General features: G+C 39.5%; 1 protein-coding gene across 1 annotated transcript in view; it reads left to right on the top strand.

Moving 5' to 3' along the window:
• LOC109422070 (uncharacterized) overlaps window positions 1–17,383 on the top strand; it is a 38,649-nt gene extending 21,266 nt beyond the window's left edge. The window contains exon 11 of the mRNA XM_062844848.1: window positions 16,908–17,383. Coding sequence (XP_062700832.1) covers window positions 16,908–17,313 — 406 coding nt within the window. The 3' untranslated portion in view covers window positions 17,314–17,383. The remainder of the gene's footprint in view (window positions 1–16,907) is intronic.
• Window positions 17,384–18,476: the final 1,093 nt, after the last annotated feature.

Raw genomic sequence — 18,476 nt, 5'->3', positions numbered from 1 at the left:
AGTTATTTGTAATGGGATTCCTCCAGGAGCGCTTCGTGGCATTCCTCCAGAAATTCCAGCTGGGGTTCCTCACGCACTATTCCTGTGGTTCTTCCAGCTATTCTTGCTTAGACTCCTCCAGAAATTCTAACTGTGGTCCTTCAGAAGTTCTGCTAGGGATTCCTCTAGAGCTTTTTCCTGGCTTTCTTGCTGCGATCCTTCCGGGCAATCTTCCTCGAATTCTTCTAAAAATTCCTTCAGTTGTTTTTCTAGGGATTTCTTCAAGGGCTCATCCAGGAAATCGTCCAGAGATTTTATCTAAAAATTCCTCTACAAATTTATTGTGGAATTTCTGCTGAAACTCCTCTTGGCCTTCCTTTGAAGATTTCTCAATTAACTCCTTCTGTGATTATTCCAGCAATTCCTCCTCCAGATATTCTAACTACCATACCTCCAGGAATGATTTTAGTAATTGCTTTAGGCATGCTGGAATTTTTTCCGGGAAATCTTTCTGAGATTTTTTCAGAAATTTCTCCAGTGTTCCATTAGGGTCTTCTCTGTGGATTCCTTCAGAATACTCTACCGGTTCTTTCAGGGACTTCTCGAGGTATTTCTCTAGGTATTTCCTCGCGAAATTTTTCTTTTGAGTATCCAGACATTCCTGATGGGGTTTCTTTATAAATTCCTGAATAGGATTTCTGTTAAAAATACTAGAATCTTTTGAGATTTCTAACGGAGATTTTTCCTTAGATTCCTCCAGAATGTTTTATCCTGAAGATTTTATCCAAAGATTTCCCCATAAATTTCTCACGGCGTTCCTTCAGGAACTCCTCTTGGCCTTCCTCAAGCAATTCCAGCTGGATTCCACAAGCAATTCCTGCTGTGGTTTTTTTCATCAATTCCTACCAGGACTCCTCCAGAAATTCTTACTATAATACCTCCCGGCATTATTCTAGGGATTCTCCTAAGAATTTCCTCTAGGATTTCTTCCAAAAATCTCTTGCTGGGATGATTCAAGGCAATCATTCAAGGATTCTGAAATCTGTAGAACAAGAATTTCGGGAGATAATATGTCTCTGAAATCCCATCAGAAATGGCTGGAGGAATGCTAAATGAAATTCCTTGAATATATGCCAAGAGGAATGCCTATGGACACCCTGGGAGGAATCGGTAGAGGTACTCTGGAGAAGTCCATGGAGAAATCCCTGAAGGAATCGCAGGAGAATTTTTTGAAGGAATTGTAGGAAGATTGTTCGACAGAATCCAGCAAGAATGCCAGGAGGAATCCCATACAACAGTATAGTGTATTTTAAAAGCCGATGTATAAAGAGTCGCATGACAGTATTGAACCATTTCGAAAACTTGGCCCTGAAACTTGATTCCGGAAAATCGGTAAACGGATGCCAAAATGGCCAAATGTATTCATATGCTATAAGTTTCAAAATCATGAAGCTTGATATGTCGCATGATGGTGTTTATTCATCTTCGTAAAATGGACCGCGGAACCACCGGCACTGATTCCCGTGAAGTCCGCAAATTGGTTCCAAAATGGCCAAAAGTATTTCGAATATCAATAGCTCAGAATGATGTAAAAAAATAGCTCAGAATGATGTACCATGAAAAATGACGAAGTTTGAAGTGTCGTATGTTAGTACTGAATAATATTCAAAAATTGAACAGAGAACCAGTTCCTCGGAACATCCGTAAAACTGGTTCCAAGGCGCTTAGTGACCGGGATGAACTTTCAGACATACTTTTCTAACATTCTAGTTCACTTACATCTGAAAACTAAACTTTTCCCTTATCGAAAATTCACTTTTCCCAATATGGACAATTCCAATGACCCCTTTTGATTCCGAAATAACTCCGGAACCAGGTGTCCATTCCAAAAATCCCTAGCAAATCACTTAATTTGATGGATATGTACTTCTTGTGTTAAAATTTGATTGAAAAACAAAAAAAGTTATAGCGAAAAGAGTGTTTTTTCGAACTCTTCTTAGGGGGATGGTTACGGAAGGCTAAAGTCGAACGGAAATTTGATAATCTATTTCAGAGATTTCATAAGAATTGTAACAGGGATGTTAGATGGAAATTCACCAATGCACAGTGTTTTATTTTGCCGATTTCGTGCGCTTTTTCAATAACTTTTCAACCGTTGATTTTTGCGAAAGTTTCTACATAAGACAAAGCGCATCTTTTGACATGAAGAGTGGGATGATCAATCCACCTATAAGTGAGATGTTTTCCAAAAATGCAGATACACGTTTGACGTCCTCGGCAAAGTTGTGCAAAATGCAATTTTGAACAACTTTTTCAAAGCCGTCATAATGCTAAAACTCATACTTTACGAGATATATTGCGTTGTATGTGCATGACCCCAGGGCCCATATAGCCGAGGCGGTAAACGCACGGGTATTCAGCATGACCATGCTGAGGGTGACGGGTTCGATTCCCGGTCGGTCCAGGATCTTTTCGTAAGGGAAATTTTCTTGACTTCCTTGGGCATAGTGTATCTTCGTGCCTGCCACACGATATATGCATGCAAAATGGTCATTGGCAGAGGAAGCTCTCAGTTAATAACTGTGGAAGTGCTCATAGAACACTAAGCTGAGAAGCAGGCTTTGTCCACATGAGGACGTTACGCCAAGAAGAGAGAGAAGAGAGAGAGAGAGAGTGCATGACCCCTAGAAATCATATATTTCATCATAACTTTTTAACGGGATTTTTTTACATTTTTTTCGTCTTCTAAAAAGTTGTTTGAAATGTAAAAATACATGTTTTTGCTGAATATCGAAAAACGCTAACTTTTGAAATAACAAAGTTTTTTTTTCAAATCACTGATTTTTATAGGGTAACTTTGAACTCGTCTAACTGCTTTCGGCGCAAAATGGCGCAGAGAACTGTTTCAAATAATGAAACAAATATATTTCTACTTTATGAAAATGGCTTGAACTTTTGTATGCAAGTGTATACTATATGTGTTATGGTGAATAAACAAATAATTATCAAAAATAGAAATTATTTAATAACTTCTTAATTTAACGAGATAGAATGTTGCACTGTTCAGCATAATTGTGTATTTTTGTATGCTCAACAACTTCAAGGTATTCCACCGATTTTTTTTTTCATGTATTGAGAATACCTCTAGAGACTTTTACTTGGGAAGTCATTCAGGCATTTTTTTTTCGGTGTACTGATTTAGAAAATCATTAGACATGTCTACAGGGATTTTTTGAGGAACATATCGAGATACTTTATTACGGAATTCACCCAATGATTCCATCATATTCCGAAGAATTAGCATCAGTTGAAATTTACAAACAAAAACAAACTAATAAAAAACCTATTCTGGAAATTATTTTGGTATTTTTGAATTCTACCTCCAGTGAATCCTAGAAGAAATTCTTAAAGGTGTCGTTATGAATGTTACCAGAGATTTATACAGAAATTCTATCGGTAGTTTTTTCAATTATTCCAACAAGAAATTATGCAGAGATTTGTTGAAGCATTTTTAGACAATCTTTTCTGGAACTTGAGAGATCCTTGGAAAATTTGCCCCTAGGATTCAAAGGATACATTGCAGACTTACTCCAGAGATTCCTTGAGGATCTTTTTTATGAGTTCTATTGGGAGTTCATCGTGAATTTCTTCAGAGATTCTTCAATGATTTTTTCCATATGCCCTAAGGAATTGACCAAGGGATTTTTTTTCAGAGATTCATTCAGGAATACACCCAATAATTGAATTGGTCACATTTCTATTTAAGGGGCCCAGAATTAAAGAGGTGTAAGTGACCATTTTGTCGATTTTGAGCTGAGCGTACAATAAATCGTAGAAAATTGGGTCGATTTTGATACTCCATACATTTTGTATGGGATGAAACATTGGTGAAAAACTTTAAACCTCATTTACTCGAAAGTGGGTTTTTGTCACTTACACCCCTTTGCTTCTAACCCCCTCATTTATCTTATTGTATGTTTCTGGAAGGAGAACGTGCATCTGGAGCCGACCTACTGATGTTCCTGTGGGCATTGCATAGGCCATTTCCCCTGAAATACCCCAGTGAATTTCTTGAGGTACTCGTTGGGGGATACCACCAAAGAATCCTTGAAGAATTCTTCCAGGTAGTCTTTGAGAAATCTCTCCATCAATTCATGGGACATTTCTAAAAAAAAATCCATCTTAAATTGTTCGAGAGATTCTTATGGGATCCTCCTTCCCAAAGTGTTCCTAGGATACCATCGAGAATTCTTACAGAGATTCCATCAAGTAACTCTTTTAAGATTATTTGAGCAATTTCTCCAGGGATTCCTAGTGGAATTTTGTAATGGGTGTTTTTGGAGAATTCTTTTAGTGATTCCTCCAGAATTTTATCCACGGATTTCATTGGCAATTTATTCCTACAAGAGTTTCTGTATGAGTTTCTCTGAGAATACCATTCAAGAATAGTTTTGGGAATGCTTTGAGGATTCCATTAGAATTTTATTCTGAAATTCTTTCAAAGGATAAATTTTAATAATGAATTCATTCAATTGTGTATTATCATTTATGTACTTTCTTAACCTCGAAAGGAAAAAAACTAATCCATTATTTTTTTAGGTATCGTGGCTACAACCATGTGTGAAGTTTTCCTCATAAAGCGAAATTCTTAACTTTTTATTTGTGAAGGAAAGTTGAGAATTTCTTGAGAGTTGTGTCCGCACTTTTCTAGAGACTGCCCCTTATTACTATTATTTCTAGCTCCGCCTATGTATTGTATTATTTTTCTTATATAGTACATCGTCTCAAAATGCTTATCGTGGAAGAAAGCCATTATTTACCTGCAAAGCGGCGTCTTTCGGAAAATATTTAAAGTCACCTTTCTCACCACCCCCCCATCCTTCATTATTTCCTTGCTACGACTATGCCTAATACTTTCAAGGTGGGTTCTGGTGTCTAACAAGGGTAATAAAGAAAGAATAATTTTTGATTTGATGGCTGAGAAATTAGTATGGAATATTGATTATGTGCAGAGATTTGAGAACTCAATTTCTCTGCCCCTTGTGAGCCCATATCACTGGCTACGCCTATGTGTAATATTTTTCTCGATAATGCAAGTTTCTCAGCTTCTAGATGGCGCTATAAAATTGATTATTTGTTACTTTATAATCAAGGTCTGATTTTTTGAAATTTTTGGACGATTTTGGAAGAATTGCCCCTTATTACTGTTTTTCCTGGCTCCGCCCATGATTTGCAATTTTTCTTGGAAGTACCTCACCTGAAGATTGTAACCGTGGAAGAAAATCATGATTTGCTTGAAAAACGGGGCTGATACAAATTTTTATATGTTTGGCGAACACATAAATGGGGTGCCCCCCCATTTGCCCTTATCCTTGCTACGACTATGTTCGATATTTTTTATAGAAAGGGGAGTGTTGGCGGTTTCCAATGGTGGAAGAAAATTGTAATTATATGGAATATCAGCAGAGATATAAGCATTTAAAATAGTGTAACGCTGTTTTTAAGGAGGTGCCTCCCTTTGCAGAGCCCCTTTTTATCGTTTTTCCTCGCTACGACTATGTATGAGAAATTATTATGAAAGCTGAGGCCCCAAGGTTTTCGGCAATATAAAAATTTTTACATTTATGTATAAAACGAAGAAGATATGATGCTTCGAAAATTAGTGTAACGCTAATTTTAAGCACCGTCGCCTGAGAGTTAACGTCCATACAGGTTGATAGCGCACAATGAACTGAGTTGGTGAGTGACGCAGTCCTACCTAGCTTGACAATATGTGTCCCTACAGCAATGCATACACGGAGAAAAATCAGTCCAGTTCGAAACTACCAAGAATTTTGTTGTCTTACAAACTTGAAAGTTAGTTGTATTTAAGCTGAGTTTGGCTATTTCAAAATCATAATCCTAGATTGAAACAAACACTTGTATTTGTTGTTGTTGTAGGTAAATATTATGCGAAAACAAACTATCTTTTGGTACTTCCAAGCCATTATTTTCGTTATTTGTAAAAAATCATAGCTTGATTTTACCAAGATCTAGTTTATTTATTTCTGACATGAAACCACGAGAACAAACTAAACATTTAGGTAAATACAATAAAAACTGCTGATTCTACCAAACTTAGGTCCTAGTTGGAGAAATATTAACCTTCAATTTTGGTTTAGATAAACTAATATTTTAGTTTGTTCTGTTTGCCGTCTCGCCATCGCAGCTTCATTGTTTTTGTTGACTTTGAGAAACGTTTATCACCATGGTAAAAAGTGCACAGTTTTGTTTTGGCAAACTCAGAATCGGGCCTCCGGATCCATCTACTTCGACCGGGAGAAATCATTAGAATATTCGGCCGGTGCTTTAATGGTCCGTGGCACGGTGGCACTCTCTCTAAAGGCAGATGATCGACAAGCAGGTAGGCCATAGTTTTGTAGAAAATGATTTCGTTCTTGGGATCAACATAGACAGTGCAGTATCCATGTTTTATTACTCATTTTAGCTAAGAAAGCAAAGAGGATGGATGGTCTGGACAATTGGACAATGAACATGCACTTATTGCCGTTCAACGCTTCACGAAGAAGTCCTTTGTATCCGGCCCTCGAATCGATCACATACTGCGCAATGTGTAATACCATATCGTTGCTGCAGCCAGTGATGGCGAGGAACAGTGAGCGTTGTGTGTATTTCGATGGTATCAGGAAAACGACCCATGAAATGGCCATACCGGAGGAAATATCATGCCATGCCGCTCAGAGCTCTACCACCTCACGAATCTCCAACTCGTGACCAACATAATCTGTTGCAAAAAAGCTAACTTCATAAGTAACAATTTCGAGCGGATAGATTTATTGAAATATATTAGAAAATCTAGGTTAAAATATTTGTATTTGTGTTTTCATTTAAGGTTATTAATCATATTGATTAAATACAACAATAAGGATAGAACAAACAAGCCGTTTATAAATTCAAACAAAGCATTTGTTGAAAACAAATTAGAGTTTCGTTGTTTCAAACTATTTTCTTCTACTTTAAAACAACCAAATTTTGTGTTTACTTACACTTCTGTAAAACAGAGCAACCAACATCATGCTTGTTGCAGCCAAAAATTAGTTGAAGTTAACTAAAATCTCGAGGAAAAAAAATACCTCGAGCCTTAGTTTGTTACAACCAAGGTGCATTATCGAAGCAAACTAATAATTGAGTTGTGCATAATTCAATGGTGAAATTTGGTTGATATTCGCTAAACTTTTGTTGTTTCTACCAAACTTTTTTCTCCGTGATATGGTGAGGGTGTGTGTTTAGATTTATTTCATAGAATAGGGATGTTCATTTTATAGAGTTGTTAATAAACTGATATTATTACAACTGTTGGGTACATTCTGAACAGGTTTCGGCATCAAGTTCTCCAAAGACGTTGGCAGTCCACAGCGTGTACTACACGTGAATAATCTTGACCGCCGCTTCAGATTTTCCATTGGCTCTTGCTGGTGATAGGGGGCTGACGTGGAATACTGAAACTCCCATTCTGTAGCAAACAGTCTCCAATCTTTGTTGACAAAATTGATCCCATTGTCTGTGATTACCAGCTGTGGCTTCCCATGCCGAGAAAAGTTTTTCTTGCAGACGATGATGCTACTGTTTGGAGTCAGACTCTTCAGAAGGTCAACTTAAAAAAAGTTTGAATAGTGATCCACGGTGACTAAGAACTTCCTCTTCCCTCCCTGGTAGTCCGCAAAAAACGCATCCATAGATACCAGTTGAGACGGGTGCACAGGTGTGACAACACTTTGCATTGGAGGAGGTGGTTGGGAGGCTGCATATTTAGCACACACTTCACAACGATCGACAGTATCTTTGATCTGCGTAGTCATGCCTGGCCAGAACAAGTTGGTGCAAGCTAGCTTCAGTGATCCTTCTACTCCGTTATGGCTGATATGTACTTCCTCCGTCAGTTTACGTCTCAGAAGATACGGAACCACAACACGATCATTGCGAAAAACTATTCCATCCTGATGGCTGAGCTTGCCCCGATGCTTGAAGAAAACCTTTACGCCATCCGGAACTTTGTCCACCGACACAGGCCAACCATCACGAATGTAACGAATTATCTGTTGCATAGAAGGATCCTTCGCTGTCTCCTATATGACCTCTGTCAAACGCTCATCGGTGATCTTGAGGAACTTACTCGGGTTGACATCTTCCAGCTGTCGAAATACTTGATAGATGTTTCGCTTGTTGAACTGATCTTCTGGGCGGCCTTCATCCAGTGGAGGTCGGGAGATGGCATCAGCCACCACGTTTTCCTTTCCTTTAACGAATTGGATCTCCAATTTGTAACGCTGTAGGCTTAACAGCATGTGTTGCAACCACTTCGGAGCCGACAAGAGTGGTTTTTAAACACATTCACCAAAGGTTTATGATCCGTCCTCACAATCATCTTCGGATTACCCACAATAAGTTGATCAAGTTGATCAAATCGAATACACGAGAAGAGAATAGGCAGCTGCTCCTTTTCTATTTGTGCGAAGTTCCTTTCTGTCGATGTTAGAGTGCGAGAAGCGTATCCGATCACACCGTGAGACTGAAAGACAGCTGTGCCCAAACCAAAGGAACTCGCATCACATTCGATGATCAGAGCAGGGTGGCCACCCAGTCGGGAATTTCGGGAAAACCGGGAAAAGCTCGGGAATTCGAAACCACCGGGAAAAAGTCGGGAAAACCTCGGGAATTGTTGCTAGCCACCGGGAATTTCCAAAATTCCAAAATTTGTACAGTCTCCAGAAGCATAAGTACGAGAATCTGTGGGAAGTGCAGTCAACAACTGTTGAACTACATATATAACACAGTGGATGAACTGGCGTCAAAACTATTCTTGGAAATTAATATCTTGTCGTCGAGTCATGGCAATTAAAGTTAACCATAGTGGTGTTACCTAACATCACAATTTTAACAATTTCAAAAATATTCTAAAGAACATTTTGGTGGAAAAACTGGTTGAGACACATTCAAATATTTATAGATTCATATGTCACTTATGCATTTCAAGATGTAAATGTTCCACAAAACATCAAGCGTCCTATAAAAGTTTTATAAATGTAACAAAAATTATTACTTTTTTTTCTAAAAAATTATCCCTGGACAATCTCTAGGAGAATACTTGATATAGCATTTATCCTTTGAGCGAAAAGTCTTTGAGAAATTTGGATAGGATGCAGATAAAATTTTGAATGAATGAATGAATTGCCCCAAGAATAAATAAAAATAAAAATTATGAAATGAGTGATTCTGGTGAAATCAATCTTACAATTTAAAAATTGTTAGTGAAAATCAATTGAAAGAATATTTAAAGGGATTTTTAGTATCTGATGGAATTCCTTAGCCTATTGTAGTTCATAAAAGTATTCCTGATATTTTGTTTGAAATATTTCTGTTGTTTTTCATGAAGGTCTTGGATGTACTCATTTGTTGAACTTGTGAATAACAATGTTCGGAGAAAACCGGAGTAAGTTATCGGCAAAACCCCTTTTTGGTAAAGCTTCAGCATAAGTTCCTGGTAAAACTCTGATTCAGCAAATTCTCGACAATTTTGAGTATTCGTAGTTTCTAGTTAATCTACCAATTGAAATTCTCGTGAGAGTTCCAGTGAGTATTCAAAAGCATCTGGAGCAATATAGTTGTATGATTTATGGAAATAAATATTTCCCAAATAATGAATTTGTCTCTACATTTTGGGGGAAATACTTCCTCAAAAACTAATCTTTCAGGAATTCCTGGAGAAATTTCTGACATATCTGAAAATGTGATCAGAAAAAAAATAAATCTCTGAGAACTTCATGAAGCATGCATATTGCAATCGCTGATGAAATAACTGAATACGATTATCAAACAAAATCTAAGATGTCTTTGATCTCTCAAATTTCTTCTAGAATTTACGATTTCAGCCAGGCAGGTTACTTAGCCTGACTTTCTGCAGTAGCCATTTACGCTACCATAAAGTTCGTAACTGGTTTTCTATTAAAATAACGAACTTACCAATAATTTTTTAGAAGAGATTTTTGGAATATTACTAAGAAATCCACAAATAATAAGTGAATTAGCTTAGTTAAAATACACATTATTAAAAACAAAAAAAAAAAACAAATAATAAGTTCGTAAATCATATAATCATAGTTCATTTTCTGAGAATTTCGACCTCGTATGATTATCCTTTTTTATTTGCTTAAACAACTGCATAATTTGTACTAGTTGGTCAACTATGAATTCAAGGAATCTTTAATGAAGATGTCGTAACTTCAATGCCCATCATTGGATACGAGACAAAAAACACATAACTTATTTTTAAGTTCATATGAATACTATGTTAAATCCAAGGATTTAAAAATATTCAATATTGATTCTCTTAAATTTTTCTCAGTCAATAACGTTTAATTTTCACTATAAATCATTCTATTTTTGAATCGGGAAAAATTTCAAAAAGCCATCGGGAAAACCGGGAAAAACTCGGGAATTTTATTTGCCGCTCTGAGTGGCCACCCTGTCAGAGGTTGAGTGACATCATAATATTGCAAGGAACGAGTATCTGCTACCCAAGATTTGATACGAGTGAACTCCTCTTCTTCTTTGTTATTCCAAACCCAAGGTTCCTTGGCCGAGATCAATCGTCCTAAAACAGCCAAATTGGAGCTTAAATTCGGAATAAAACGACTGAGGTAATTGACCATCCCAACGAATCGCTGAAGTTCCTTCTTGTCTTGGGGTCGGGGATAGTTTTTGATAGTTTCCACCTTGCTTTCGTCTGGCTGTAGTCCTCGTGTAGTCAGTACGTGCCCGTAGAACTTCACTGATGTCATATGTAGTGTCTTCGGACGACCACGTCGCTTGGTGTGTAACAATCAACTGATTCTTTATTAAGGTACACCGGGGCAAGTTGAAACAGCGGGTTAACATGATTTTTTCTAATGATGATAAACAGTTCGATCGCCATAACACATAGTTTTTGATTCAAACAATCTTTTAGCGAATGAAAAATTTCCAAATTGTATTGAAATCTATTTCAAAACTTCGTGTTTTAATCTTGCCCCACCCGTTTCAACTTGCCCCGGTGTACCTTACCTCTTTCTCTCTACATATTCCCAAGTACATAAACGTCTGACTACCCTCTGTATTCGAGCACGCTGTTGTTACGCTTGAGCGTCACATCTACTCTACATCTCCCCCCTTTCTGAATATTCTGTAACTGTCTCCAATCTATAGTCACTCAAGTATTGCGATTGCTTGCTTTCACGACGAGGTCTTCCCGTCGACGTCACACCTGCTGACGAATCTGGCAATTCTGCTGCAGTTTCTGGATGTAGCTACGGGATGTGTTCAAGGATTTCTGAACCTGTCGGGTTGTCCGTTGATCCAACTTCCATTCGTTTCAATTGCAAGACGTTTCGATGGAATGTTCTTCCGGTTTTGTTAGAATGTAGTGTAACTGACTGACGGACTTACGTTAGTTGCGAGTTTGATGTCTTTCGTTATTTTCTTTGCAAATACTACGTCCCCCTGTTTGAGTGCGTTCGGTTTCGCTCGTCGTCGTATATCCGCGTATTCCGCTTCCTTTTCCTTTTTTTCGCGGTCCCGATCTTGGACGTCTTCAACTAACATCAAACCCGTGAGTGGAACTGCCGGTAATTTGTCACGCAAAACTCTTCCAAACATCAGTAAGGATGGTGCTACTCCAGTTGTTGAGTGGGGTGTAGAATTATACATAAGAATGTACATTCTTAGATCCTATTTCCAATTGGCTCTTGCTGTCTCCTGGCTTATCTGTAACCGTTTCTTTAGAGCACGATTGGCTCTCTCTACTTCTCCGTTCGCTTGCGGTCAATAAGATGTTGTCTTCCGTAGTTCAATTCCATATTCTTTGCAAAACTCCTGCAGTACATCACTCGTAAACTGTGGACCGTTGTCCGATTTGATGGACTCTGGTATGCCATAACGACAGAAGCATTCATGCAGTGCCTGTACCGTTAGTTTCGCTTTTATTTCCTTCATGATGGCAACCTCTACAAATCGACTGAAGTAGTCCACCATAACCAGCAGGTTGTGGCCTGAAGGAAGCAGCCCTATAAAATCTATCGCAATGTGCACCCATGGCTTGTCGGGCATCTTCGTTCGCATTAGTGGTTCTGGAGGTTCTGCTGATGATACAAGCAGGCATTCCTTACAGCGTTTTACCAGTTGTTCTACTTCCGAATCCAGTCCTGGCCACCACACCTTCTGCCGTAACCGTCGCTTCATAACTACTATACCGGGATGGCCTTCATGGCCAAGCTCCAAAACACGTTGGCGTAACGATTTTGGAATGACAATCCGATCACCTCGCAGCAATACTCCTGCTGACTATAACTCTGCAGCATACGGCTTGAACTCTTTGGAAAAATCCGCCCAACTACCGTTATTCAGCGCTTCAATAACCTCCTTGATTTGTTCATCTTCTTGCGATTCTGAGACGATCTCCTTTGAAGCCACTGCTATTGGAGCTGGCGATTTTATGATCAACTGAATGTATTCTACTCCTTCGTCATCAAAGCTTTTGGGTTCCGACGGTGAAAGTCTCGATAGAGCATCCGCTAGGTTACAAATTCCAGGTTCGTAAACCACCTCGTAATCGAAAGACTGTAGCCGAACTACCCAACGCTCTTTCCGTGCACAGGGCTTAGAACGACGACTGAACAAAAATTGCAAGAGTTTGCAGTCTGTCACCAGTTTAAACTTGGTTTTAACTAGGTAGAGACGAAAATGTTCTACGCCCCAAACTAGACCAAGAGCTTGTTCGGTCTGGAAGTATTTTCGTTCCAATTCGGATACAGACTTGCTCGCATATGCAATAATTCTCCTTTCCCCTTTTGTATCTTCTTGAAGCAAGACCGCTCCAAGTCCGTATGGACTAGCATCAGTGACAAGTATACTGAGATCCTGAGGATCGAAAAAACCCAAGATTGTTGATGTCGGAAACCGCTGATTTGATCTCATCGAACGCTGCCTGTTCCTTCGCTGACCAAACAAACTTATTTCCAATCCGCAATAAAGCTCGAAGTGGATCGGTTCTGGTGGCCAGATGTGGTATAAATCGACCAACATAGGTCACCAAACCCAAAACAACTTCTCAACTCTCCTACATTCTCAGGCTCTTGAAACTTAGCTATTGATGTAACTCGACTGTCCGTTGGCGTTGGTTTAATACCTTCCGGGGTTAATCGATGGCCAAGAAACTCCAGGCTGTCCACATTGAATGAACACTTCTCCTTGTTCAGTAAGACCCCGTATTCTTCGAAACGAGCAAGCAACGCCTTAAGCCTTTGGTCATGTTCGTGCGGTGTTCTACCGAAAACCATCGCGTCGTCCAAATAAACAATGACTCCTTCCAGACCTGCCACAATCGTGTCCATGACTTTCTGGAAGATCTCAGGCGTATTCCGAACATTAGGCGTTTATATCTGGAATTCAGAATGAATACAAAATAATAAAGAAACCAAAAGCATTTATTTCAACATTCGTAATATAAATCAAGCAAACTAAAAATGATCAACAACTGTACCTAAACAAGCCGTACTTCGTTATAAACGTAGTGATCACCCGCGAATCTTCCGATAATTCTAGCTGATGATTAGCGTCCTTAACATCAACCTTTGAAAATTTCACCACTCCGATTATCCTTCCGAGCAGTTCTTCGATCAGCGGGAACGGATGATGTTCTCGAAGCACACCCTGATTCGCTTGCCGCATGTCCACACAGAGCCTGACATCTCCCGACTCCTTCTGAATGGGAACCAGTGGTGACACCCACACTGATGGGCCTTCTACTTTCTCAAGTATGTCCTTTTCCAAAAGATACTGCAGCTTCTCAAAAATCCGTTCTTCCAAGGAAATTGGCGCTCGGCGATACGCCTGCTGCACTGGTTGAACCTTACTGTTGATCGGGATCTCAACTAGAACTCCTTTTATTTTTGGGAATGCGTCTTTGGCCGTTCCGACTGATCCGATATCAAATCCGACTTTTAGCACTTTCAGCTGCTTTGCTGTGCTATCTCCCAGCAGACAGTGCTGTCCGTGTTCGACGATGTAGAATTTAGCATCCGTCTTAATCGAACCCGCTTGGACTTCGGCCGTGAACATACCCACAAATTCCATCGGTTCCTTCGTAGCATACGCAAGCAAATTCTTGTCCGGTTTCGCCCAATATTCTTTAATCTTCATTCCTGTCTTCCAAACTCGTTCCCATGTAGCTTTGTCAATAAGACTCGCAGCCGCCCCGGAATCTATTATCATAGGGATTTTCACAACACTCATCATGAATTCGAACAAGTTATTCCCCATAGCGAAAAAGATGTTCCCTTCCTTCGGTTCTTTCTCCTCTGCAACCAATAGGATTCGTTTTGGTTTCTCCATTGTCATTCCGGCTGGTTGATGTGCTTCAAGCACCGATTATAAAATGTCCCAGCTGCCCGCACTTCAGACATTTCGCACCTTTTGCCCGACAAATAGAATCTCCCTTCAGATGACATCTATATCCGCAAGCAAAGCATTTTCGGTCCGTTGAGTTGAACGATTTTGCTGCCGGGACCCAACTGTGAGGATTTCTATCACGTTGGATTCCAGTAGTGTTCCACCTGGATGTCGGCCCTTTTTTGAACACCGGATTCACCCCAAAATGGTTGCCTCCTCTGCTTGACGGCTTCGCATCATTGCGATCCAGATGCTTCATCTGTTCCTGCACATCCGCCAATGTAGTCCCAAGGTCTCAGGTCCCAAGTATTATGATGTCTTCTAGTCTCAAATCTTTGGCCAAAATATTGCGCCGTAGCTCTGTTGATCTACATCCCTTCACAACCTGTTCAATAATCCTTTCCTCAACCTCTCTGGCATCGTATTTACTTGTCGAAATCACAACGCTTAGCCTGAATACGTAAGCGTAGAACAAAATCAGCAAAACTCTCTTTCGACTTTTGCCGTATTTGCCTGAAAAGATGCCTCTCATAATTTTTCCTGCGCATCGGTTCAAAGTATTCGTCCAACTTCTGGATTGCCACATCATAATACGGAGGATCTATCAAGACTTGCGGGATTTCATCGACTCCTGGCAAGTGATAACAGAGTTGCATCGAAATAACGCTCAAGCTCTCTTTTCCATTTCTGCCACTCGGTTGGCAATTGCGACCGATCAGCCCCCATTTCGAACGGTTTGATCCTCCGGAACGAATCCATTCTAAAAGTCGAGAATAAAATAACCTGGTTTCTCTAGCGTGCGCAGCGTTTTCTTTTTTCTCAGTCACTCTCGTAAACAAACACGCGAAAGAAACAGATAATAGAGGGGGCACTTTGTCCCCTCTTTTATCTCGCTCTTTCTTGAGTTGAACAAAATGAACGAGCGAGAAAAAATAAAAGGCTGCGCACGCAAGTGCCTGGTTTATACTCCCTCGCAAAGAATACACTGTGTAAATAGCCTAATGCGATACCATATAGGTGAAAATTTAAACTAATTAACGACATTTTCATGATCCAGCCCTTATTTAGCCTCAAGTTTGAGACTAAAGAAGGACAGCTGATTGTCTCGGAGAAACACAAGGTCCACTGCACCATTGCTCCGGTTAGCGCAGTAAGGGCAAAATACTGTGGAGGGCGCCCTGGTACTCCACAGGCTCCGTTAGCTGTTAGGTTTTTATTAGACCCCCCCTACCCATTCATTCCTAGGCTCAGTAAGCATATACATTTTTATAGAAGGTGAAATTAGGCAAGTAGGCCATGTATTGAACGAATACATCAAATGCGTGAAACTTCTGCCGTACGACCTGTGCTTTTAAACAGATCGGCTTGATTGGTAGTTCATACAACCTTACCAAGGCTGGCAAAAGTTTCAGGCACCCGACTGCCTATGTATTGTTCTGTTTTCATCACAAGTTCTATCGATCGGTAGCTTTTTCGGAATCCGCACTCCGTTCATAGCGGTATGCCTATATCGCGGCGTGTTCTTCCTATTAGCTTTTTCTTCTACAAAAACCTTCTATACGTAACTTGTCTGTCATAAGCGGCAAAATAACAAATATCATAACAAAAAAAATGTTCCTGGAAGACTAATTCTGTTGCGGTATTCTTCATCACATATTTGTGAATTCTCTATAGCAGAATAATAACTTAACTTGTTCTACAACAAAATATATTATTGGAATGTTATCTTGTGGATATATCCCAAAAACTTGAACATAACAAAATAAGATTGCCCAACAAAACATGTTATTAAAAGATATATTTTGATAAGTTAACAATAACAAATTATGATATAAAAACAGGCTATATGATTCTATTGTTATCAATTTGCTATTCTCCTCTGCTCGGGATATCGCACTGAAAATACTGAAAACCAATCAGCATATGCACTGCAAGTAAGCATACACAATGATAGGTTTTTGTTGCAAAATATGAAGTAGAATCTGATATTACCATCTTAGTAGCAACAGAGCAATGGCGGATGTTTCCTCGACCGTCCCGTTCGTCCTTAAAGAACAATGAGTTAGTCTACCTTTCACAGGTCCCATGACCTTTTGGATTATTTGAATATGACAGTTATTGCAACAGTAAATTTGGTTTATTGTTTACTTGTCACGAGCAAGAACAGAATGACAATATTTCCTCAGTTCCAATCGCCGGCCTACTGCGGTGCTCTACCTTAACAATTACAGCATTACAGTGCTGTATATGGCAACAAAAATACCCTCTTCAGACGAAAATAGGTATATGTATCAGCTAAGAAACTGCCGAAGCTACATTTTCTCCTACAAATTTCAATTGAATTGCTAATCACTTTACCGAGATGAATTTTAAAATTTTAGTCTGTATATTCCGTAATTAGATAAAATTAGACTTAAAATCATGACGTGTTAATCGTTTACTATCAGATACCCGAACCGGCCGTCAAAAGTACAACTGCAGGATGGCACCCTGGTGGATATTTCGAAAAAGATTTGCCATCCGGATTACAACTCCACTACTCTCCGGCATGATCTGGCCGTTCTTGAACTAGCAACTGCGGTTGATCCGGAGGCTGTCGAGATTGCCTGTTTGGCGAACGCCGACACCGAAGATCTTCTGAACCCCGTGGTACAAGTGGCGTCCTGGCAGAGAGCAACGGTAAGTATTTTGATTCAAAATTTATTTTTAGAACTCGTATTGTCTATCCGATTGGAATCAAGACAGACATTCCATCAAAAATTGCCGTTTTCTTGGTCCACAAGTGTCGCAACTGTTTCGCATCTAGTGCGCTGTGTTGCTGACAGCGACGGGAAGGATGCGCACTACTTTTGACATGATTCAAAAACGTCGCGAGTTGGGTCGCGTCGCGATTCGATTGTGCGACGTTCGGTTTGGTGGCGGCCCGACAATATTTGTGAAGATTTTTGTGTTTGCTGGAACACATTTCATTATGTACATTCCATTCATACGTAAACGTCAAGCGACAATGACAAGTGGCGCTCTCTAAGCGTATCAAGGTGGAAGCTCTCTGTAACAGTGTTCGTGATTTGTCATAAGAGAAGGTGATGTGAGTATTAGCCTGGTACACGGTTTATATGGGAAAATATAAAAAATGGAAAAACTCCAACTCCTGTATACTTTTTGAGCTCCATTTTGGTCCCATATCAACTGTGCAAAATTTCAGATCGATCGAAGAAACTATATTTTAGCGCCCGCCATTCTTAGTTTTTCATACGATTTACTATGGGGAAAATTTACCTCTTCAAAGAAAAATCGCTTGAGGTCAACCATTGATCCCTAAAAATAAGTCGTTAAATGATTTATGTAGATAACTTCACGAGGAATCAGACCACCGAATACCGCAAAGCGATGCGACATTCGTGGAAAAAGTTATTAAGCCTTACCCGATCGATAAAATAACGAGATTTTATTATTTATTGTTATTCCTTACGTGTTAAACAGCGTGGGCATGTCATTCGGTTTTTAGTCAATAACTTTTTCCACATGCCTTCGATCGCTTTGCGGTCTTCAGAGGGTTTGTTCCTCGTAAAATTTCCAACAGAAATCATTCATCGATATATTTTTAGGGGTTAAGGGGCAACCTGTGGTGATTTTTCTTTAGAAAAGTGATTTTCCCCATAGTAAATCGTATGGAAATTTAAAACGGCTGGCGCTAAAATATAGTTTCTCCGATCGAGCTGAAATTTTGCACAGTTGATATGGGGCCAAAATGGAACTCAAAAAGTGTACAGGAGTAAAATGTATTTTGGTGTCCCACACTAGTGAGTACACACTAAGATCAGCTCGGTATTTTTCCCATCTTTTTACTGAGTTCTCAACAGCAGATTTAACTCGGTACGCTCGGTTGTTTCTTTTGCGGATATTCTGTAAATGAGTTACCAAGCTCAGATAACAAACTGTCAAAAGTTACTGATACACGGTAAATATCGTTACTGGTGAACGGTAAATACGATAGCCGAGTGTACCGAGATAAA

The sequence above is a fragment of the Aedes albopictus genome, chromosome 1 (assembly GCF_035046485.1).
Source record: "Aedes albopictus strain Foshan chromosome 1, AalbF5, whole genome shotgun sequence".
Lineage (NCBI taxonomy): Eukaryota > Metazoa > Arthropoda > Insecta > Diptera > Culicidae > Aedes > Aedes albopictus.
This window is presented reverse-complemented; position numbering and strand designations above follow the sequence as displayed.